General features: G+C 34.8%; 1 protein-coding gene across 7 annotated transcripts in view; it reads left to right on the top strand.

The window, feature by feature from the left end:
* The window catches only part of TMTC2 (transmembrane O-mannosyltransferase targeting cadherins 2), a 462,711-nt gene that overhangs the window by 262,502 nt on the left and 175,715 nt on the right, over positions 1 to 24,494 (top strand). For all 7 annotated transcript variants that reach the window (XR_008650321.2, XM_063615121.1, XM_055239351.2 and 4 more), the window contains exons 5-7: positions 16,697 to 16,782; positions 17,245 to 17,429; positions 18,908 to 18,986. Coding sequence is in view for 6 of the 7 variants with exons in the window: in XM_063615121.1 (XP_063471191.1) it covers positions 16,697 to 16,782; positions 17,245 to 17,429; positions 18,908 to 18,986 (350 nt within the window). In the remaining variant the exon portion in view is untranslated. The remainder of the gene's footprint in view (positions 1 to 16,696; positions 16,783 to 17,244; positions 17,430 to 18,907; positions 18,987 to 24,494) is intronic.

The following is a 24,494-nucleotide window of genomic DNA, read 5'->3' on the forward strand; positions in this document are numbered from 1 at the left end:
ATTCCTTAAGCCCAAGAGATTCAGGCTGCAGTGAGCCATGCTTGTACCACTGCACTCCAGCCTGGACAACAGACGGAAACCCTATCTTAATTTAAAAAAAAAAAAAAAGATTGTCATGAATAGTGTTTTTCTTCTGATTCTGAAGTATTCAGGATAAACCTGCAAGTGAATTATTGCTAAGTTGAAAAATCTATTCCAAGCAAAATATGTATATATAGCTTCAGACTTTCGTTGTTGGAACTCATCTTCCTTATTTTTAAGTTAGAAACTGCTTGTATGACCTAACACCTATTCCTGCTGGTCCATAAGATACATGATACCTTTTCCCCTTTCATAATTTATTGCTTTAACAGCAGACTTTCGTTAGTGCACTGCTGTTAAGGGACATAGAAAACACCCACTTTGTTGAACATTTATGTTTAAAGTGAGTATATTGCACTAAATCACTGTGTGCCCATGGGGACATCTCTAACCCAAATTATAACCATATCTGTGATGGAATCTTGCCGTGAAGCTTTTTTTTCTTTTTGTAATTTTTTTGAGTGTGTCGATTTCTGTAGAATTCTCAAAAGCTGTTTTTTTTTTTCCTTTTTTCTCCCCTCTGCCTGAACAAACTTGTTTAAGTTAGGTTTTCTTGCTGTGGACTTCCATAGTGTATCATACTATACCAAAGCATCCTCAACTCAGCATTGGTGCTGCTTTTTAAATAATCTATCTTTTATAATCATCATTAAACCTCCATAATGGTACTTTCAAAATATGTTTTGAATGAATAAACAAGTCAATCTAACTACATTGAGTTTTACTGAGCAAGAAAGGTTTTGGCCTATGCTTGTATTCCAGCGTAGGAGTGCCTCTGCAGTGATTACACACTCTCCAACTGATAGGTGTTTCTTCTCCAAGAAATTACATAAAGATTAGACATCCATGTTGGATAGCACCTGTAACTAGCAAAGAATAGATAGTAAATCACTATATAGGTTTAAAGTTAAATCATTTGTGGTTAGCGCCTTCAACTTGTGTTAGATGCTTTTCATTTCTTAATTTTGTTTGTTTTAAATCAAAATTCTCCCAGAGGATGAAGGAAATACTTGAAAGAGATTTGACTGTGATTCCAGAAGATATATATGGACTTACCAGAGTCTTATTTGTTTTCATGGGAAGGGTAATGGGGAAAGGGGAAAAGTTTTTTTTTTTTTTTTTTAATTAAATTATCTGGCAACCTTGTACTTTGGAGGCAGCTCAGTGAAATACTTCAGAGCATGTCTTTGGCTTTAAACAGACTTGGCTTCAAATCATTCATGTATTGGTCTTGTGTCTGACCTTAGGCAAATTGTTTAATCCTTGTTCCTCTTCTGCAACATTGGGTTGAGTTGCATTATATAATATAAAATACATTAATATAATGTCTAGAAATTTGATATAATTGTATGATAAAATCTGAAGAGTTTGTTAGCTGGTAATTTTATTCTATTTCTTAATGTTCCCTGGCTGTGCCATTTTGGGACTATGTCTTAACTCACTGGCAACCACTTCCCTGAAGAGGATTGAGTCCAAAGCACAAGAATAACTCAAGGAAACCCCTTTATAAGTGTATTGGTTGTGATGCATTTCTTGGTAAAATAGAGGTTGACTGTCATTGGGAGGCTGCAGTTTATCACACGATGCAAATTCAAGATGTTTACATGTTGGGAAGTGCATGTATAAATAAGAAAAGAAGAGAAATTTGTTGACTCAGATAATGAAGAAGCAGTGTGTACATGAACCAGAGAGAAAGGGCGGGTATTAATACTTAAGCTAAAAGCAGGCACCTATTCCCAGTGTTGGTGATTTGAAGCCTGATGCCTCTGAATTTGAATCTCATCTTGAGTCTTGCCAGCTACATTATCATGGACAAATTATTTAAATTCTCCCCCTTCATTTTTAGACTCTAAAGTAAAGAGAATAATAATTTGTATTGCTAATTGCAAGGGTGGAAAGAAATAATATGAAAAACTTAAACCGCAAGTATTAATCTTTATTACTTCCTGTTGAGTACTGTTTTTAAACTAGGAAAATATATTCACACCTATTATTTTAACATGTGGAAGAAAATGTAGTCTTAGTTATATATTCAAAAGATAGATACAAAGTAAATTATGCATATATTAATATACAATGTAGTTCTCCGAATCCTAGATCCAACAATAACAACTAGCTGCGTAGATTTAAGTTGCTTAACCATTCTGATCTTTGAACCCTTCATTTTAAGATAAGGTTGATACCTTTATGGGTTCCTTGTGAGAAATATATAATAGTTGTAAAGCATCTTGTTCACCACCTGTCACAAAGGTAGTAATGGACTAATATGGAACATAAAGGCTTATTTAGATGTCATAGTCCACGTTCAATCTCAGGAGAAGCACCTTTGTAATGAATACTCCATTTAATCAAGACTTCACAAATTTTTAAGCAAATGATACTGTAGTGAGGATATGTTTCTCTTTCTTTAGACTCTAAGGAAAAACTCATATAACATTATTTTCAAAAGCTGCAACTTGTTATTTCTCTAATAATGTTAAAGAATAACGTTTTTGGCAATCCAACTGAAATACTTAAAAAGTCATTTAGATTGAATGCCTAGTGTTTCATATTTAACAGGTTAGAATTTAAAAAAAACTTCTTTATGAAAGAGTGGCATTATTATACTTTATTTAGTTGTCCAAGTCTAAACAAAATTCAATTTAGAACAAATAGGTCTGTGTCAAAAGAAAGAAAACAGAGAGAGGGCTTAACTGTATTTTCTGACACCTACTTGGCAGTTTTGTGACACAAGTGACACACTCTGAAACAGATTTCAGCTTTGGGGACCTATGTAATAGAATCATGTGCCTTCATTTGCCTAGTTTATGTGTGACATGGTGGTGGTTTTTCTGTCCATCTCCTTTTTTCCGTTTTTCTTAGTTCAATGAAAGTATAGAGCAGGGAAACAACTAGCTCAATACCCAGTGGAATGTAACTTTTTTTTTTGAAACAGAGTCTCGCTCTGTCGCCAAGCTGGAGTGCAGTGGCACAATCTTGGCTCACTGCAACCTCCACTTCCCGGGTTCAAGCAGTTCTCCTGCCTCAGCCTCCTGAGTAGCTGGGACTACAGGCACACGCTGCCATGCCCATCTATTTTTGTTTTGTTTTGTTTTGTTTTTTGTTTTTGTATTTTAGTAGAGACGGGGTTTCACCACGTTGCCTAGGCTAGTCTTGAACTCCTAAGCTCAGGTAATAATCCCGCCTTGGCCTCCCAAAGTGCTAGGATTACAGGTGTGAGCCACCACGCCCAGCTGGAATTTAACCTTTTAAAGAAGGGTACGTCTTTTAATTTTGCTCACAGTACGTATGGTATGCAAAAATCACATAGAATAATGTGGCAGTATTTTAAAATATATATTCAATTATATCTTTCGTAGCAAGTGTGTTAAGCATTTTTCTAATAACTCGAAAGTACGTGTTTTAAAGAAAGTCGGTCATTGACATTTGCATCCTCTATTAGTGCTTTTCTATCCAAAACAATCTTAGTTAAAATGTCATTTTTAACCAGTATTTAACACAGTTTAATTAAGGAAAAGAGAAAGGGAGAGAAATAGAGTATATGATTTGAGAAAAAAAAATATATGAGTAATGAGAATTCTTTTGCTTGGTACTTGAATACAAAGTCTGTTATCCTAAGGTAACCTAAAAGTCACAGAAGTGCCTCATGAGACCGGAAACTATAGCTTTGTCTCTGGTATCTCCTGTGGAGCTCAAATTCAATAACTTATATCTCAATGAACTTTTTTTTCTGAGATGAAAATCCTACCTATTTCTATTCTACTTAATAATTTCTGAGTTCCCCTCTTTCTAGTATTTGAATATTAAGAGGATTCATATGCCTTAAAAAAATACTACTAATGTCATTATTCTTTTGGGCAAACAGTGATATCTGTGACCACTCTGATGTCTAGGAGCTTAATTTAAGAGTTCCAATTTCATACACGTATTACATTCTTAAATTATTTAATTTTAATTAAATATTTTAATTCCAAGTTTTATTCTTGGCAGTTGTCTAATCTGGTTATCACTCAAAACCAGACAACTTATACTTTGTATTTATTCAAATGTAATTAAATGAAGTTTTTATTAAAATTTCTCTATGAGAGCTATATTTGATGTTACATATGTTATAACTTTATATATACACAGAGACACACACACACGCACACACACACGTGTATATACGGTTTGTTTGTTTGAGATAGAGTCTTGCTCTGTTGCCCAGACTCAAGTGCAGTGGTGCGATCTCGGCTCACTGCAGCCTCTGCCTCCTGGGTTCAAATGATTCTCCTGCCTTAGCCTCCCTAGTAGCTGGAACTACAAGTGCATGCCACCATGCCCTGCTAATTTTTGTGTGTGGTGTTTTTTTGTTTGTTTGTTTTTAGTAGAGATGAGGTTTTACCACTTTGGCCAGGCTGGTCTCAAACTCCTGACCTCAAGTGATCCACCCACCTCGGCCTCCCAAAGTCCTGGGATTACATCCATGAGCCACCACGCCCGGCAGCATTATACATGTTTAAAAACACGAATAACGCATATGGCATTTTGTCAGTTGGGAAGAGGTTGGTTGGCAAGTGATAAGAAACCCAAAATAACGGTAGCTTAAACCAGTTACACATTTTTTTAATCTGTCTTATAAAAAGGGAGTCCAGAGATGTGCAGTCCCTGCTGGTTGGACAGTTTTATAAAGGGCTTAGTGTCCAGGGCTTGTGTTAGTTTTGGTTTGACCTCTACCTCCCTCAACACAGGACTTCTTCTGCCTTACAGCTAGCAGCAAAGAGGTGGGGTAAGGGAGGAAACGCTCTCATTCCTTTCAGGTGATTTCCTAAAGCAATGCAGGATTCTTGTGCTGCTCGTCACATGAGCAAACCTGGCTGCATGTTTGATCGTGGTTCTTTTTATGTTTTCAGTTCCAACACAGTGGCTAGTGCTTATTAGGTACTTAATTCCTAAGCTCTTGTGTCTCTCTAAATTTTAGAATTACTGTAATTAATTCAAGTAGTAGCGACTTATTTACAGTAAGTGAATTTAAAAAGGATTTTAAATTTAATTCCGTTTATTGCCAGTGTAGTTACTTGAGAATTTTGCCTCATATCTATTTTATCAAACAAGATTTGGGAGCATTTGTGTTTTATGAGTGTACCGTGCTATTAAATTATCAGTTCTGTTGAATGATAGGGATTAAAGATTTATTTTTCCAAGTGTCATATTATAAACGTTGCTTAAAACTAAGCGTAATTCTTGGAAAAAAAAGTGAGCAAATGCATCTGTAATCACATTTAACAATTAGGTTATGTAAAATCTCATTACTAAAGCCATTAGCTAAATAAGCAAATTTGATTAGGAAATTTGGATTAATGCAAAGTTCAAATATGACTACAACCAATGTTGGTTCATTTCAGTCTGCAAATTTCAAATGCATAAATAACCTTAGGAAAAAGGTGAAATATCTAAAATTTATGTTTTATCTCTGAGAAAAAAAAAAAAAAAAAACACCTTAGTTTCACAGTCCTTATGTGTGTTAAAGGACAATCAAATGAAATGAAATTCAGAAACATCTTTTAGTTTAAAATGAACATACTTTTTAAATAACTGGGCATTAAAAATATTTTGTGAATCATTGCCTATAAACATTGTTATCTGACTTATTTTGATTGTTAAGGATTTTTTTTGTCCAGGGAATAGCAAGACTATTTATTACTGAAACTCATTCTTGGTCATATAGTCCTAATTTTCAGTCGTCTTAGTTTTTTAGTTTCTCAGATGCTTCCTACATTGATTTTGTCATTTTATTTTCATGAAGCCTGTTATTATTGCTATTGTTAGGTGAAAAATGCTATCCTCTGTAACTCTTGAGTTTTCGTACACATGGCTTGATCTGTCTGGAATGCTCTTGTCTGCATTCCTGACTTGGTCCTTTTTTTTCTCATCTTCTCTAGGAACTTCACCTCACCTGTTCTCTTCGATAGGTGTTCCTTTCATGGCTTCCCAAAACACCTTACATTTTATCATGACCCTCTTTACACACTATTGTGATTGTTTGCTTGTCTATCTTCACCGTGAGACAATTCACTGAAAAATTATTTATTCATTATTTGGTAAGCTCATCGTCAATGCTTAATGTATTGTAAGAGTGCCACACATTACACTTTAATGAAATCAAAGCAAGAAAGAAACTATTTATCCTTCAGTATTTCCCTGGTTTTAAAGATATGTGATTCCATGTTAAGCAGGATCCTGTTTCCCTTGCGTGTTGCAGGGGCATCAGCTTTGTTACTGAAATATGTACTCTTGAAAAGCATAGTTTCATCTCCTGATGTGCTTTATTCATACCCACACTTGAATCTCTCAGATTTCAACCACTTTTTAAGACCTTTGTTAGAACAAGTGGCAAAAGGCCACTTTACTTAAGGATTTGGATGTTTTTATAGTTCTATCTAGAGGGCAGTCTTACTACAGAGACACTGACAATTTGGTCAGATGTATTGTCAGAAGTAGGAAAGGGTGTGCTTTTCTTTTTAATTTTTTGAAAATTTCATTTTTCTTTTACCTTTGTGAAAATAGTAGAAATGGTAGGTTAGACTGTTTAATGAAAAATAATGTAATCCTTTTAATTTGCTTTCCTGTAGTCTATCTTCTTGTATAGTTGGTGTGTGTGATTAGAAGAGACACAGGGCTTTATTTTCTGAAGAAATGTATTGTAGTTAGTTGATAAGAAATTCTAATCAGGGTTTTTTAACTTTAGTGCTGTTGACATTTTGGGCTAGGTTTTTCTTTGCTGTGGAAGGCTGTTCTATGTCTTGTAAGATGTTTAAAAGCATTCCTGGACTGTACCCACTAAATGCCAGTTACATTCCCCAAGTTGTGACAAGCATAAATGTCTCCAGACATTGCCAAATATCCCCTGGGGTGGGAGGAAGTCAGTCCTGATTGAGAATCACTGTGCTAAATAAATGTTGCTCTTCTTTCTCTGTCAATGTTTAGGATCACCTAGGGACCCATATGCCTATTTACATTTAATGTTTGCGTTCAGCTCTGTCCAGTCCACTATTATTGTGGGTTTGACTGTTCTTCATTAATCAAGTGTCCAGATTATTGTGATTTCATAAAATATTATCTTAGACAAAGACAGGGTTGTTAGGGGAGATGGGAAAAAAGATGGACAAAATGTTCCTAGGGAAAAGAAATACTACACATGCAGTATTACTAGAACATGTGATCATGATCAGGGGAAAAAAAGAGATAAAAGGATTTAAAAGAGAACATTTTGTTGTTTTTTTTTTTAAGTAACATGATTTTCTAGAATTTAGGTCTTAGAAATAGTAGTAGTTCATATCTCCAGGTATATTTTCTTTCTTTGACCAAAACAAATACTGATTCTTTCTCTTTCCCCAGTAATTTTTTTTCATCACTGGCTGCTTAATTTCATTGTCTGTTGTTCTAAAAGATAAATCATTAGAGGAGAAATCTGAGAAATAAAATATTCTTTTAAAAATACTGTAATAATATCCACCTACACATAGATACATAAAATTGACCTTATTACTTATAATTTAGGAGACTGGAAATATTTTTTTTTTCAATTTCTCCCCCAAAACCCCAAAAGGCACTTTAAATTCACATTAGTATATAGCATGGGCGGTTTTCTTAATTTTCAGGCAACTCCGTATGATATGGACTTACTGCCACATTAAAATATGTTCTTCCACTATATCAACCTTATGTGAAATCCTTGAGTTCTAAACATGGAAACAAAATAATGATACCTGCTACCACAAAAACACACAAGTATATAGCCCACAGACCCTATAAAACAACCACACAATAGAAACTACAAAGCAACAAACTAATAACTTCATGATAGGATCAGAACCTCACATATTAATATTAATCATTAATGTAAATGGTCTAAACCCTCCACTTAGGCACAGAGTAGCAAGTGGAATGAAAAAAATATATATATATATATAAATATATATATATATGTCTGCTATCTTCAAGAGAAACATCTCACACATAATATGACACCCACAGGCTCATAGTAATGGGTTGGAGAAAGATGTAATATGCAGACAGAAAACAAAAAAGAGCAAGAGTCACTATTCTTCTATCAGATAAAACAGACTTACTTTATTTATTTCTTTGAGACAGAGTCGATGTCACCCAGGCTAGAGTACAATAGTATGATCTCAGCTCACTGCAACCTGCATCTCCCAGGTTCGAGTGATTCTCTTGCCTCAGCCTCCCTCCCACGTAGCTGGGATTACAGGCGCCCACCACCATGCCTCGCTAATTTTTGTATTTTTAGTAGAGATGGAGTTTAACCATGTTGACCAGACTGGTCTTGAACTCCTGACCTCAGGTGATCCACCCGCCTTTGCCTCCCAAAATACTAGGATTACAGGCATGAGCCACTGCGCCTGGCCAGGTAAAACAGACTTTAAATGAGCATAAGTAAAAAAAGTACAAAGAAGCACATTCCATAATGATAAAGTGTTCAACAAGAAGACTTAACTATCCTAAATATGTATGCATTCCACATTGGAGCACCCACATTCATGAAACAAGTACTTTTAGACCTACAAAAAGACATAGCCACACAATAATAGTGGGAGACTTCAACACCCCACTGACAATGTTAGACAGATCATTGAGGCAGAAAACTAATAAATTCTGGACTTAGATTCAACACTAGACCAACTGGACTGATAGATATCTATAGAATACGCTACCAATAAACCACCCAATATACATTCTTCTCATCTGTACATGGAACATCACCCAAGATCGAGTACATGCTTGGCCATAAAGCAGATCTCACTAAATTAAAGACAAAACTGAAATCATACCACCCACACTCTTGGACCACTCTTGGAATAAAAATAAAATCATTACCTAGGAGATCTCTCAAAACCACAGTATTACATGGAAATTAAGCAACTTGCTCCTGAATGACTTTTGGTTAAACAACGAAATTAAAACCGAAATCAGAAGTTTTTTAAGTAAATGAAAACAAAGATGCAACATACTAAAGTCTCTGGGATACAGCAAAAGCAGTGTTAAGAGAAAGTTCATAGTCCCAAATGCCTACCTCAAAAGGCTAGGAAGATTTTAAATTAATGATCTAACATCACACCTAAACTAGATAAACATGAGCAAGCTAACTGCAAAGGCAGAAGAAGAAAGGAAATAACAAAAGTCAAAACAGAACTGAATGAATTTGAGACCCAAAATCTAAAAGAATCAATGAACCCAAAAGTTGTTTTTTTTAAAGGATAAAGAAGATCTATAGACCACTAGCGAGATTAACAAAGAAAAAAAGAGGGACGATATTAGGTTGGTGCAGAATACAAATAAGTACAAAGAAATATTAAAGATCCTCAGAGACTATTATGAACACTTCTATGCAAGCAAACTAGAAAATCCAGAGGAAATGGATAAATTCCTGGAAACACACAGTTTCACAAAATTGAACCTGGAAGAAATAAAAACCTGAACAGACTAATACTGACTTTGGAAACTGAGTCAGTAATTAAAAAAAGAAAAACACAAAAAACAAAAACTTAGCTACCAAATAGATCTGGACCAAATAGAGTCACAGCTGAATTCTACCAGATATACAAAGAACTGGTACTAATTCTGCTAAAACTATCCCAAAAAATCAAGGAGGTCGGACTCCTCCCTGACTCATTCCATGAAGCCAGCATCACCCTGATACCAAAACCTGGCAAAGACACAAGGAAGAAAACCAGGCTGGGCACAACGGCTCATGCCAGTAATCCCAATACATTGGCAAGCCAAGGTGAGAGGATCGCTTGCCCTCAGTTGTTCAAGACAAGCCTGAACAATACAGCAAGACCTCATCTCTACTAAAAATCAAAAAGTTTACCCAGGTGTGGTAGCGCACACCTGTAGCCCCAGCTACTGAGGCAGAAGAATCGCTTGAGCCTGGAAAATCAAGGCTTCTGTGAGTTATGATCACACCACTATACTCCAGCCTAGGTGACAGAGGAAGAGTCTGTCTCAAAAAAAAAAAAAAAAACAAAAAAAAACCAAACTACTGACCAATATCCCTAATGAACATAGACACAAAAATCTTCAGTAAAATACGAGTAAACTGAATTGTGTAGTATGTTAAAAAGGTAACTCACCATGATCAAGTAGGCTTCATTCCTGGGATGCAAGCTTGATTCAACATGTGCAAATCAAAAAAATGTGATTCACCACATAAGTATAATTAAAAACAAAAATTATATGATTATCTCAGTATATGCAGAAAAAACTTTCAATAAAATTTATCAGCCCTTTATAATAAAACCCTCAAGAAGCTAGACATTGAGGGAACAAACCTCAACATATTAAGAGCCATCTTTGACACACCCACAGCCGACATCATACTAAATGGACAAAAACTGGAAGCATTCTCTTTGAGAACTGGAATAAGAAAAGATGCTGACTCTCACCACTCCTATTCAACATAGTACTGGCACACCTAGCCAGACCAATCAGGCAAGAGAAAGAAATAAAAGGCCTCCAAGTAGGAAAAGAAGTCAAACTAACTCTTTACTGATAGTATTAATCTATACTCAGAAAACCCTAAAGACTCTGCCAAAAGGCTACTGGAAATGATAAATTACTTCAATAAAGTTTCATGATACAAAAATTGATGTAAAACAGTCAGTAGCATTTCTGTACATGAATAATATTCAAGCTGAGAGGGAAATAAAGAATGCAATCCCATTTACAATAGCCATATACAGAAAAAAAATAGGAATATTTCTAACCAAGGGGGTGAAAGATCTCTACAAGTAAAACTACAAAACACTGCTGAAGGAAATCACAGATGACACAAACTATGGAAAAACATTCCATGCTCATGAGTTGGAAGAATCAATATCATTAAAATGGCCATACTGCCCAAAGCAGTTTACAGATTCAGTGCTATTTCTATCAAACTACCAATGTCAGTTTTCACAGAATTAGAAAAACACTATTCTAATATATGGAACCAAAAAAGAGCCTGAATAGCCAAAGTAATTCTAAGCAAAAAGAACAAACCCAGAGGCATTGCATTATTCAACCTGAAACTCTACTATAAGGCTGCCATAACCAAAACAGCATGGTACTCATACAAAATCAGACACATAGACCAGTGGAACAGAATCTGGAATCCAGAAATAAAGTCTCACATCTACAGCCATCTGACCTTCGACAAATTTGACCAAAATAAGCAATGAGAAAAGGATTTGCTGTTCAATAAGTAATGCTGGGATAGCTGGCTAGCCATATGCATGAAATCAAATTGGATCCCTCCTTTTCACCATATATAAAAAATTAACTCAAGGTGGATTAAAGATTTAAGTGTAAGTCGTCAAACTATAAGAATCCTAGAAGGAAACCTAAGAGACACCATTCTGGCCATAAGCCTTGGGAAAGAATTTCTGACCAAGTCCTCAGAAGACATTGCAACAAAAACAAAAATTAACAAGCAGCACCTAATTACAGTAAAGAGCTTCAGCACAGCAAAAGAAACTATCAACAGAGTAAACAGACAGCCTACAAAATGAGAGAAGATGTTTGCACACTATGCATCCAACAGAGGTCTCATATCCAGAATCTATGAGGAATGTCAATAATTGAACAAGCAAAAGACAACACCATTAAAAACAACAAAAAAAGAAAGATATGAGCAGACACTTCAAAAGAAGACATGAAAGCTGCCAACAAACATAAAAAATGCTCAACATCACTCATCATCAGAGAAATGCAAATCAAAACCAGTGAGATACCATCTCACACCAGTCAGAATGGCTATTATTTAAAAAGTCAAAACAAACAATAGATGCTGGTGAGACAATGAAGAAAAGAGAATACTTAAAAAAACAGTGTGGAGATTTCTCGAAGAACTTAAAACAGAACTACCATTGACCCAGCAGTCCTGTTACTGGGTATATACCCAAAGGAAAATAACTCATTCTATCAAAAAGACACATGCACTCGCATGTTCATTGCAACACTAGTCAAAATAACAAAGCCGTGGAATCAATCTAGGTTCTGTTAATGGTGGACTGGGTAAAGAAAAGGGGGTAAATCACCAAGGAATACTACACAGCCATAAAAAGTATGTAATTACGTATTTTGCCATAACATGGCCGCAGCTGGAGGCCATTATCCTAAGGAGGTTAATGCAGGAACAGAAAACCAAATACTGCATGTTCTTACTTGGAAGTGGCAGCTAAATATTGGATACTCATGGCCATAAGATGGCAATAAAAGACACTGGGGATTACTAGAGCAGAGAGGGAGGGAGGAAGAGAGGGAGGGGAGCAATGGTTGAAAAATTAACTAATTGGTACTATGCTCAGTACCTGGGTGATGGGATCAGTTGTACCCGAAACCACAGCATCATGCAATATATGCATGTAACAAACCTGTACATGAACCCCTTGAATCTAAATTAAAATTTTAACAAATATATGGGTATCTGTTTTTTTTAATTTTAAAAAAATGTTTAATGTGTTCCTGTTTTTCATATACATAGAAACCAGAAGATTTGGACATGATCTGCATGTAAACAGACTATGTCATTTTTAATCAGTCGTGAAAAGTCATAAAAAGCCTTCAGTATGAATGATTTATTAATTACAGGTCCTCATGTATATCCAGGCTATTAGGCTTGAATTTTGGGACCTTCTTACCTGTTGTTTGACCTTAGGTATGTTACTTAACTTTTTCTTGCCCAAGGTTCATTATGTGCAAAATGAAGAAAATAATAATATCCTACCTCTTAAGATTATTGTTGAATAATCAAGTAATATATGTAAAATGCTGCATACATTCTAAGTGCTGAATAAGTTTCTCTGCCCCTATGGTTATTATTATTATTGTAACTATTGTAACATGAAGGATTTCTATCTGTCTATCATGTTATCAGTAAAATAAAAAAGGGTTTTATCAATCTGGAAAACAACACTAACAGAACCCTAGTCATAACAGTGCTAGAATTGGCCCAAATTTATCCAGAACTTCCAAAATGTCACTTGACTCCTTTTCAGTGTATCAACGCAAATTAACATTATATAAAATTTGGAAAGTTTTACAGCAAAAAGAAACATAACCGAGCACACATGTACCTGGAATTGAACTATTTCATCTCTTTTCTCTTTTCCTTCTAGAAAGAGCATGAGATTTAGTATCGGAAACTGTTCTAATTCTGGCTTTGCCTCTTATTAATCATAATAACTAGAGGGAGTTGGTTAATTCTGTGAGCCTCTCTTTCTCCCTTTGTAATGTGGAGCTGATAACTCTTTTTACTGTGGGGTGCTTTCAGCGTCTACCAGTATTATTTGGACTCCAGACCTTTCCTTGTCCATTCCTGGGCTGGGTAATGTTGGTCCTCTGTCCTCCAGTACAGTAATTTTCTACACCATTTGTTTTCTTATTTGTCTCCCTCAGTAGATTTTGCATCCATAGGTGAGTGCAACTCTGTCTTGTTCACATTCGCAGCATCCATTCTTGGGCATAGTTAATGTTCAATTAAATCCTTAGCCCATAAGAAATCAGTCACATTACTCATCTATCTTAGACTCACTCCATTGCTAACTTTATTCAGATTATGTAGAGGATGATGATATTCTAATTCAAAGACTCACAGTATGTGTATATATATATATGTATATATATATATTCCTGGAAATGACTTGCTGAATTCCTCTGAGTGACTAGGATCCGCCCCCTTCCCACAAGAATAAGGCAGGCAGAACAGGGTTGTCCTAGTGTGTTTATTATACTATTTATCATTTTTTTCTTCTTTGTATATTTTATGAATTGGGTGATGACAGGAATATAGTCTGTCAGCACTGGGAATCCCATGAGGCTAAGTACATCAGTTTTCAATGTCTATGGGCTTTGGATACATTGTCAGAGATATGTGCTCATTCCCTTCATGTTCATTCCATCTATCCTAATAGCATATTTGCCCTTTAGGAATGAAATTAGGTGGAGACTAATTAGTGGGCTATTGCCATTATTCAAGTGACAGACAAGATAAAAAGGGCTCTGAGAGAGGCATAAAGATAAACCTTGAGGGGCAAAGTAAAGAGTCTTAGAAAATAAGAATAGGTGGGCTTAGGAGGCAAAACATGGAATTGTGAAGATAAGTGAAGACCTAAGACTGATAATCATGTTTCTCATTTTAGCAACTGGAGTGAATGATTGTGTTAATTACAAAGATTTTTCCCTATTTTATTTATTTCATTTATTTATTTTTAGGTGGGAGATACTGAATTCATATTTTGGATGTATTGATTTTGAAATTTCAGTGAGCCTCTGTCTTGATGTGGCTCAGTCAGCTTTCGAAAGCAGATCTGGATGTCAGGAGGGAGATCATTTTTTCAAAATTGTGAGCAGTCAGCATGTACATGAGCCACATTTATGCATGATGTCATGCAGACTGTAGTTATCCATCGAGACTGTATTTATTCCTAGAGACAAGTACAAAATCCTGTAAAACACCAGCTCCTTTTAAAGGAGTTCATGAATAAAGAGACATTTTCTTTTTCATTCTGTGTAGGAAGGTCTCAAGAAGAGACGGGTCTCCCAGGAGCCCAGGAAATACAGAGCTTCAGGAAGGAAGGTGAATTGAGTAGTCTGAGGTGTAGTAGTTGAGTGGAGTTTCACATAAGTGCACTATTTTGGGGGTTTGATAATTGGTAGAAATTTAATAGGACATTTCAGGGGAATTTGGGAAGAGAATCTAAACAGGATTTAGGGGTAAATGGGATTGGGGCATTGGTCATATACACCACAGACCATTCTTAAAGAAAATATGGCTTTGAAGGGAAGAACAATCATAAGCAGTAGTTAGAGGTGGATACAAGAATGAATAAAGGTTATAGGGGTGTTTTCTTCTCCTATGTCTAAGAGGTACATGGACATTTTTGTAGTCTTAAGAAAAGAAAACTGTATGGTAAAAGCAGCTGAAGATATTGGACAAAGAGGGGTTGATTGAAGGATTTTAATTTCTAAAGAAGCTAGAAAAAATAGAATTAAATATCTAGATGGTATTTCTCCCCTGGTGTCCTTACCCTTCTATCAAAGGAGATGCGCCTCTTTATCTGAATTTTTTTTTCTTTATCTGAATTTTAAAGCAAAGCCATGAAGACATTTAAGGTTGTAGATAAGTTTCAGAAGTTAACTAATATGTATGAGTTTAATTAATGGGAAAGCATTATGTCAATAAAATTATTGTCATAAATAGTATTATTCCTTTTTAAAAATTTGTTCATCCTCTTTATCAATTTTACCTATGTTTGAATGAAACTGACCATTTCCACAAATGCTTAACTACTGCAGGAAGCTTATTCTCTCTTGTTCCTAGCAGCACGTAAGAACACTTGACAGCACAGCATGTTAATTTCATGATCAAATTAACTGCTGTCCAAATTTATATATATATATATGTGAAAGTGATCTTAATGTGTTTGGGAATTCTTTTTCAGATGACTTTTTAGCAGCTATGAGAAATAATGAAGTTGTTAACGTATGCTTTTGACACAAGTGAGCATTCTTTAATTTTAAATATTTTCCCAAGATGCTCATTAAATAATGTATTTTAAAATGCTTAACAGAATAAATTTTTATTAGTAGCCTTCTCTTTTCTCTGACCTCCATTTTACCAGCCTTTCACAGACCTCAGCAGTTGCCAAGTTGAGTCTGCAATTTGAGATGATAACAGCGGTATTCAGGCTCAATAGATGTGCGGAATGTCTGTAAGATACTTACTGATTACAAGAGAATGGGGATAGTCCAAAAAGCCCTCTGTGCGAGCTTTTTGAACTTAGTTCAATTCTCCAACACCTTGTTTTCATAGACATGCCTGTAATTGATTTCATTCGGTCATGAGGGTGGGTTCTGGCATGGCTGAGATATTACATGCAGTTACTACCTTAGAGCCTTCTAGGGAAGCCTATGGAATCTTGGGGTCTGCAGAGAAAGATGTTTTTCACAACAGTGAACTGAAATTTGCACAGTGTTCTCAAATCCAATCTTATTCAACTCAATCCAAATATCAAGAAAAGGGTGATGTTGATAGCCTTCAGTCTTTTTTGTTGTTGTTCTTTTTTTGGCATCTGATTAAACTCTGACTCTCTTTTTGCTATCGAGCCAGACTACCTTTTGCCTTTCAGGCAGCCAAGCACCAATATTTCCCAAGCAACACAGCTAGTGAGAGAGGCATCTCATGTTTCCATATATACATATCTCACTGCCTTAGGCAAGCTTCATTTCCGAAGTGATGGGAAAATGTGCATGCTCCAAGAAGAAATCCAGGTGGTTAGTAATTCTAGTGGGAGAGAAAAGACAGCTAGAAAAGGGAAAAGTTCAGTGGTGGTAAAAGGCTTTTAGAAAATACCTCCTAGTACTTTCTAATGCAGCACAAATGCAACTGATACCTATCCAGTATGTTCCCTCCTGAGGAATCATTTCCTTATATTTAGAATTTATTTTTATACTACCAGGTTAGCATTTTTACTGCGTTGTTAACAGTTTTTATTTTTGGAACATAAAATAAAAATTTGTGGTTTTATATATAATAATACAGTCCTTTCTCTAAATTTCTGTTTTCCTCATGCAGAGGGCTACTTCTCCAGGAGAACAGCAGGTTTGCAGAAGCACTACATTATTACAAATTGGCCATTGGGAGCAGGCCTACCCTGGCTTGTAAGTAATACTCAAGATTTTATTTTTTTATACCTCTTTCCATATTTGAAAATTATAACTCTTAATTTACAGCCTCACTGAGAAAACACTTGGTGCTCTTATTTCTGAATACTTGCTAATCAAATTATGAACCTCTAACAATTATATCTCTTTCAAAGGCATCATACTTTAATGTCATTTAAAAAATTGATCATTTAAAAAATTATGATAGCTATAACTTTTACTCAACTATATTTTAAGCTTAAAATATTTGGAATTTCTTGCTGGCAGACACTATTTCATATGTTTTGCAGTGATATTTGCAGTTTCACTACCATTGATCCCATGAGTATTTGTGTCATAAGTATTTTTTTCTTTTTTAATGAGCACTAAACCACAGAAACCAAATTGAAACAAAGAAAACTTTATTTTATTCCAGTGCATATCTCTTCTCACACTTTTTTTTCCACTTTTCCCCCTCAGCTGCATATTTAAATACCGGTATTATTCTAATGAACCAAGGAAGGACGGAAGAAGCCCGACGGACATTCTTAAAGTGTTCAGAGATCCCAGATGAAAACCTAAAGGACCCTCATGCACACAAGAGCTCTGTTACCAGTTGTTTGTACAACCTGGGAAAGCTGTATCATGAGCAGGGACACTATGAGGTCTGGCCAATGCCTCTCTATCCTTTTCCCTCCCCCTTGTTCTGATCTAGTCTCAGTGTTTTCTAACCTACAGCCTCCTTTGAGCCTATGTCCTTTGAACAACTAATGTGTATACACGTTAAATTATTGTCCTTTGAGAAACTAATACATGATGACATTAGAAGGGTTTTTTGATCAAATTTGTTTAGAAAAAGCTTCTGCTAAATAAAAATTGAATAGATTTCTTTCCTGTGAGTTTCTCAGAGCAATTATGGTATGTCAGTATGTATTGTGACTATTCAAGAATGGAGAAATAACATGTAATGTTTCTCGAGCTTCTTTGCTCACCATTTCTTTGGTTGGATGATCCAAGACACAGTTTCTAGAATTGTTACCCTATGCCCAGTGTTTGATATTTTAAGAAATATATTCTTCGTACTTTTAATATTAGGGAAGTGATTTGATATAAATGCCACCCATTTCTCTTAATTCTTTAAAAAACTATTATGAAATAAAATTTAATTTTATTATTTCTTAACTGAGGGAAAAGAAACAGTGGTGTATCAGGATGGTGCACAGTAAGTTAGGAGGTGACCCAGACTGGTCCTCCCTTCCCCTGACAGGAAGCCTGCTTGCATAAGTTCCTTATTGCCCCTCTCTCTCCTTCAAACTGCTTTCCCCTGCCCTCCCACTCACGTACTCTTACACAATGTATTAAAACTATACTATAAGGATGAAGATACACTTTTAAAATAATTGCATTTAGTAATTTCAGTGGGTCTCAAGAGCTGGAAGATTTGTTAGCTGACATTATATTAGATCCTACCAGGTTTCCTGACTTAAAGTAATTATGCACTTTGGATGACTAATGGGTGACTTTCAAATATATATATAGTTTTTTTGGTTTTTTAGTTGAGTAATCTGTATGAACTAGAAAATTTGTATTAAAAGAGCATTGCTAACATTCGATGCCTCGTTAAGCTATGGCATTCTTCACTGACTGGGCTGAGTGTTTTCTTTTTTTTTTTTTTTTTGAGACGGAGTCTCTCTCTGTCGCCCAGGCTGGAGTGCAGTGGCGCGATCTCGGCTCACTGCAAGCTCCGCCTCCTGGGTTCACGCCATTCTCCTGCCTCAGCCTCTCCGAGTAGCTGGGACTACAGGCGCCCGCCACCACGCCTGGCTAATTTTTTTTTGTATTTTTAGTAGAGACGGGGTTTCACCGTGGTCTCGATCTCCTGACCTCGTGATCCGCCCGCCTCGGCCTCCCAAAGTCCTGGGATTACAAGCGTGAGCCACCGCGCCCGGCCTAGGCTGAGTGTTTTCATTGGTGGAATTGAGATAGTATGCCACAAAAGGACAGTTCAATTATTTTTCTCTAGTGAACCATTTAGAAATAGCAGTGGATGGTTTTAACGTTGGAAGAAAGTTATTGTCTTATTCTCAATGACGATCCCTGCACTTTAGTGATGATTTATCTCTTTTTTTGTTTTATAAATTAGGAAGCCCTTAGTGTATACAAGGAAGCAATTCAGAAAATGCCAAGGCAGTTTGCCCCACAGAGCTTGTACAACATGATGGGTAAGTAAAACATTAACGCTTTTAAATTGATATTTCAGGGACCTGTGGAGAAACAGAAACCCATGTTTGTGTTTAGTGGAATTCTAATAAATCATATTAATCCTCACAAAAGAAACGTTCACAATCTGGCATCGTACTCAAATTCTGACAGAGCATGTTTATTCTGACATGACAAATAAATGCATTAAAGCAGCGATTCCCAACACCTTGGTCATATCCCAGAATTATTGCAAAGGACTCTCAAAAACATCTGGGTATGGAATATTAGCTAGACTCTAGAGACTGTAGAAATAAATAAGCTATATATGTGTAATTTTTCAATAATAGTAATAAAGTATACATTAATTTTAGGAAGTTTATCGAATTCATAATTTTTATTAAAATTTAATTTTAAATTCAGAGTAATATCAATAATAAAAACAAGATTATGCAGACAATAGTTGTGCTACAACAATTATTCGATGTTTTATGTTGAATAATTGCCTAATTCTTATTAATCAGAAAGTATGTAAATCTAAGCCATGGATTTTTCTGAGTATAAGAGGTCAAGAATGAGAAATTATAATAAAATATCTATCGTCTGTGATTGATCCTTGTCTGCCTTGTAGTTACTACAGCTGTTTGATGATGGTTCCAACTGCAAATCACATATTCAGCATATGACACTTGGAAAAAAATCCCTAAAGTAGGGTGGCCTAATGATTAATTAATATTGCTGCTTGGAGATAATAAAGAGAAGAGAAGCATTTTGTCCTCAAATCAAATATTTCTTTTATTCCAAAGCATAAATTGCAAAGTCAGATTTTCCCTTTTCATTAAACCTGCTGAAGTTGTTTAATATTTCTAGTCCTCTCTCATGCATATAAAATAAATGAGATTAGACTATATAATCTCCAGGATTATTGTACACTTCTACATTCTATATTTGAGGAATTTAATAGTAGCTATATGTCTTGAGTGCAGAAAAAAATCCCAAACCTCTCCCAAACTACAAAATACACACCTGGCAAGAACACTCACGTTCTCTTTTTTACAAAGGACAGAACATTTAGAAATAGTTTAGAGATAGGCTGGAGTACTGGACAGTAAACAGAAAAACAAAATTATTTGGAAGAGGTTAAAATATTTATTCCATGTCTCTGGGAATCTCACCGCCAGTTTGCCTGTGGAGTGATTGAATATCATATTAAACAGCACACTGGAATGTTTTTTAATTGTCACTTTTTTCCTCTTTGGTATAATTACTAAAAGGTAAAATTTAGCTTCATTAAATATATTCTTGCCATTAAATTTTTATAAATTAAAACAATGCCTTTTACTATTCAGCGTTTCACCATCAATCTATCTATATGAATGAAATATACGTGTCCATAAAGCATGTGCTTAGGATATGTAGATTTATGAGTTGGATTAACTTTTTTATTTTAATGGTAGATGTTTTTGTGTCAAAATAAATGCTGAAAGAATTGCTTTCTCTAGCTTTGGTTTTAGCTTATTATTTTATTCTTAGTTCTAGTGCTTCCAAGGCCTTATTCCCAGTTTTCCTCAGTTATCAAATGAGACATTTTTCTTCAAATTAGGATAGGTGTCTAAGATTCTTGGCAACAGACCGCATGTAGTATTTTGTTGTTGCTGTTGTTAATGGAAAGTGGTGATGATGTTCACTAGAGTTAGCTATTTCAGAAATTCATTCAATTATTTTATGTGAATAAATTTGAAAATTCAGCCAGTACCTTGGGATCTGTCTCTCATATGGTTACACAGATGCTCAGCTCACACAGGCAGCAAAAGATAAGTGTGTCCCTGGGGGTTATTGCTTAATCTTTTGTCTCATTTTCCATTAGAGAAGGAGATGATTGCTTCATCCAGAATCTGAAAAGCACCCTAACAATTTTTAAAGGGAGGGTCTTAATATTTAACATTCCAGATTTTTTCTACGATTATGGTGGCTGCCTTCTATTTAATTTTATGTGAAGGTCTGTTAGCCAATCAGGTTTTATAGTTTCAGTTGTTCAGGAAACTATAATTTTCTCAGAGAGTGAATTCACCTCCTAATCAAAATGGGTTAAATCCCCCAAGTGTTGGCTCTAGCTCCTGATACATTTTGATTAGCATCCATTTGACAAGAAAAAAAATGACCCAGGAGATAAGCTGCCCTATCAGTTCATCAGTTTCATTAGTCTGTCAGCCTGTGCTGATTATCCTATCAAGTTTATCAACAGCCTTGAATGTGTTTTCTAATTCACACATTTACATATTATTAGTGCCCTTTAGGGATCAGTGAAGGATTATAATGTCTGGCTAGATTTAGCCTGTTCATTTTTCTCATGTGTCATTTACCCCTTCACAACCACTACCCCCAAGCACTTGTGTATAGATATACAAGCATTATATTTTTTCCCATTCTATTTTTTTCTTTTGTTTAGAGGTTAGGAGAAATAAAGGAGTGTGTGTGAAAAAATACAATTATATTTTAATGTGATTATTAGTGTAATACTAAATTCACTGCAGTTGCTTTTGTTAAAAAACACTCTAGTCCTTTGATTTTAATCTCCCCTTGAACATTTTATGAAAAACATACTACATACCGTATGCCACATGCCAATCGACTTATCCTGAATGCCAAGTGAATGTGTTTTTCCTATTTCTGTATTCATAGAAAATAACAAGTTTGATTAATTCCCCAACTTAAATTTTCCATATTTTAAAACTAATCATTTATTTTATTATGGCAGCTTATAAGTATTTTTTTTAAATGTTTAAAAGCCTATTCTCATTTATCCTCTTCAATTTTATGGGACCAAGATGTTTGAGTAACAATAATTGAGAACACCTTCCCATCTTGAATTAGGTGAATTACAAACATACATAAAAAACATAAACAGATAATAAATAGTATTTTATAAACAAAAGCTAAAATTTTCCTTAGGTGCATATAATTAGGAAGATATGAGAATACATGAAATATTAAGAGAACAAATCACAAAATATGTGTTAAATTGCTCCTAGCCAGTTGTGTGACTTAATTCTGTGGACCTCATTTCCTCTTGAGAAAACAGGTTAGATTAAATTGAGATTCGCCATATCCCTGAAGTCAGATATCCTCGGTTCAAATTATGGCTTTGATACTTTCTCCCTGAGCATCCTTGGGCAAATTACTTAAAAGAAGCCTCAGTTTCCCTTTTACAAGATTTTGCTAATAGTAGTATCAGTTTGAGGATTGATTAAAATGATAAAAAAGGTAAAACATATTGGTCCAACTACCTAACCTAGTAAGTGTTTTATAACAGGACTTTCTATTGTAATTATCATCATTTCCTTAGGCTTTTAAACTCCAAAAGTTGATTGTATTCTCTGTCACTGTTTTTGTGTTTAGCAATGTGAATATGACTACTTCATAGACAAGATTTTTGTCATCATTATGGCCTTGGTAGTCACCACAGTTCAGTGGAGATTCTGTTTAGTTCTATCCTATTTGGAATTACTGTATTTTCTCTCCAGGCTCATTTCCCTTTTTCTCTCAGTAATTACAGTCAAAATCCTTCTCTTACCATTAGCTATATTAACCAAAAGTAAAAGAGTGTATTTTGTTATTGCCAGTTAACTTGGTTTCATTAATAGAGTGCTTCCTCCAAATTAAGATTGTCTTATGTAGGTTAGAGTTTTTTTCTTTTTCTGTCATGTTTTATTTTTCATCTAGACCTAACCAAAATTATTCTGTATTCTATTGCTCAGAGGCATTTATTGGACCGCAATTTCTCTTCTTCTGAAGTTACAGATTTATTTTAGAATCATAGAATGTTAAAGATGGAAGACTCATATCTTAAAAGCCTTTATAAAATAATCTCTTTTGTAAGAAAAAAATTAACACTCCCCCAAATCTTACAAAGTTCAGATTTACAGTTTGTATTAAAACCAGGAGTATAGTTTCCTGACTTAAATCCAAATGCTTTTTCTGCTTAGTCCTTCTGTGTTACCTAAACTCATATTTTTTACTATGTCAAAATAGTTTTCCTTTGCACTTAAAAATTAGCAGAAATTAAATATATAAAAACCTCTACAGTTTTACTATAAAGAATAAAACAGCTACAAAGTACATTGAATATACTAGATATTTAAAAATTTTTGAATGCAGGATAATTTCTGAACACCCTCAGTTTCTCTTTTCTTTCTTTACAATTGTTTCTTTCTCCTATTATCTCTACTTAAGCATTGCTTTTGAATAATCCTAAGGGATTATAGGAAACTAAATTAGGCTGCAGTGTCCAATTATTTTTATCTGTTTGAGCTCTTCCAATCCCAGAGGTCGTTTTAAGCCTATTTACTATTTAAAATAAAATGACTTGGCTTTCTCAATGCAGAGTAATTGTTGGGTTTAATTATACAAGCAATTTACATCATTTCATCATGGTAATATATCTCGAGAACAAAAGGGCATAATGTATTATACGGAGTAAGAGAGAGCCTAGGGTAACCGTCTTGTCATTTCAGTCTATAATAACTGTTTAGAATAACCTCTGTATGCAAAAAAAAAAAAAAAAATTAAGTCACAAGTGCTGGGACAGCACAGAGGCAGCAGACATATGAAATGTAAATAGTTAATCTAGTTCCTTCTCTCAAAGAACTTTCTGGGAGATTTCACAGTTGGTCCAGAGGTCTTTAGGGCCTCTCTGTAATAATTAAATGCCTATAAATAAAATGGAATACTATTACTCTAACCTTGAAAATATTTTGTCTGTAGCTATGTAGGCTGTGCTGTGTTGACTAGACCAAAGAAAACAAACGAGAAACTCAAGCTTTTTAATTTCTTATGTGATACTTAAGAAATACATATTCATAATTTCCTGTTCTCTAAAAAGTGTTTATGATGAGCAATATGCATTTATCTTAGAGAGAGATTCTTTTTTCCAGGAGAAATGTGTGATAATGGCCCATTGCTTTTTATTATCTTATTTGCCTTTATTTTCATTGTACTGTTCTGATTCTCTTATGATAATCTCTTGTTTTATATATCCCTTTTAGTTTTTAGTCCCAGCTCGATATTGGAAAATGTATTTTCCTCCGTCATCCTTTATCTAATAAACCTTTTACTTATACAGATTTGAAATTGAAAAAATGTTTGCTCCCCATATCTTCAATAAAGAGGAACATTTTGATTTAATTTTTAATTCTTTACAGCGACTCTTTAATTATGAGATATTTTCTCAAGTTTATTGGGCCGTTCACAGAGAATGAGGAAGAAAAACAATGAATAGGAAACAAAAATGAATTTATTAGAGCAATTTTTTGTATAAAAAGCTTGTGTGAATTTTAGAATTGTATTTTTGAGAAAGAAACTTGTGGTATGAAAGAGTTAAGTGTCATAAATAGCTACAAGTCATGTTTAGTTTTTTAAACTATTATTTAGGTGAGAAGAACTGACAAATCACCTTCTGAAAACAATGCAAACGTTCTCGCTTGTAAATTCAAATTCTACTTTAGGTCTGTACATTATGTTCTGAGTTCAGT

Source organism: Symphalangus syndactylus, chromosome 13 (assembly GCF_028878055.3).
Source record: "Symphalangus syndactylus isolate Jambi chromosome 13, NHGRI_mSymSyn1-v2.1_pri, whole genome shotgun sequence".
NCBI classification, from domain to species: domain Eukaryota; kingdom Metazoa; phylum Chordata; class Mammalia; order Primates; family Hylobatidae; genus Symphalangus; species Symphalangus syndactylus.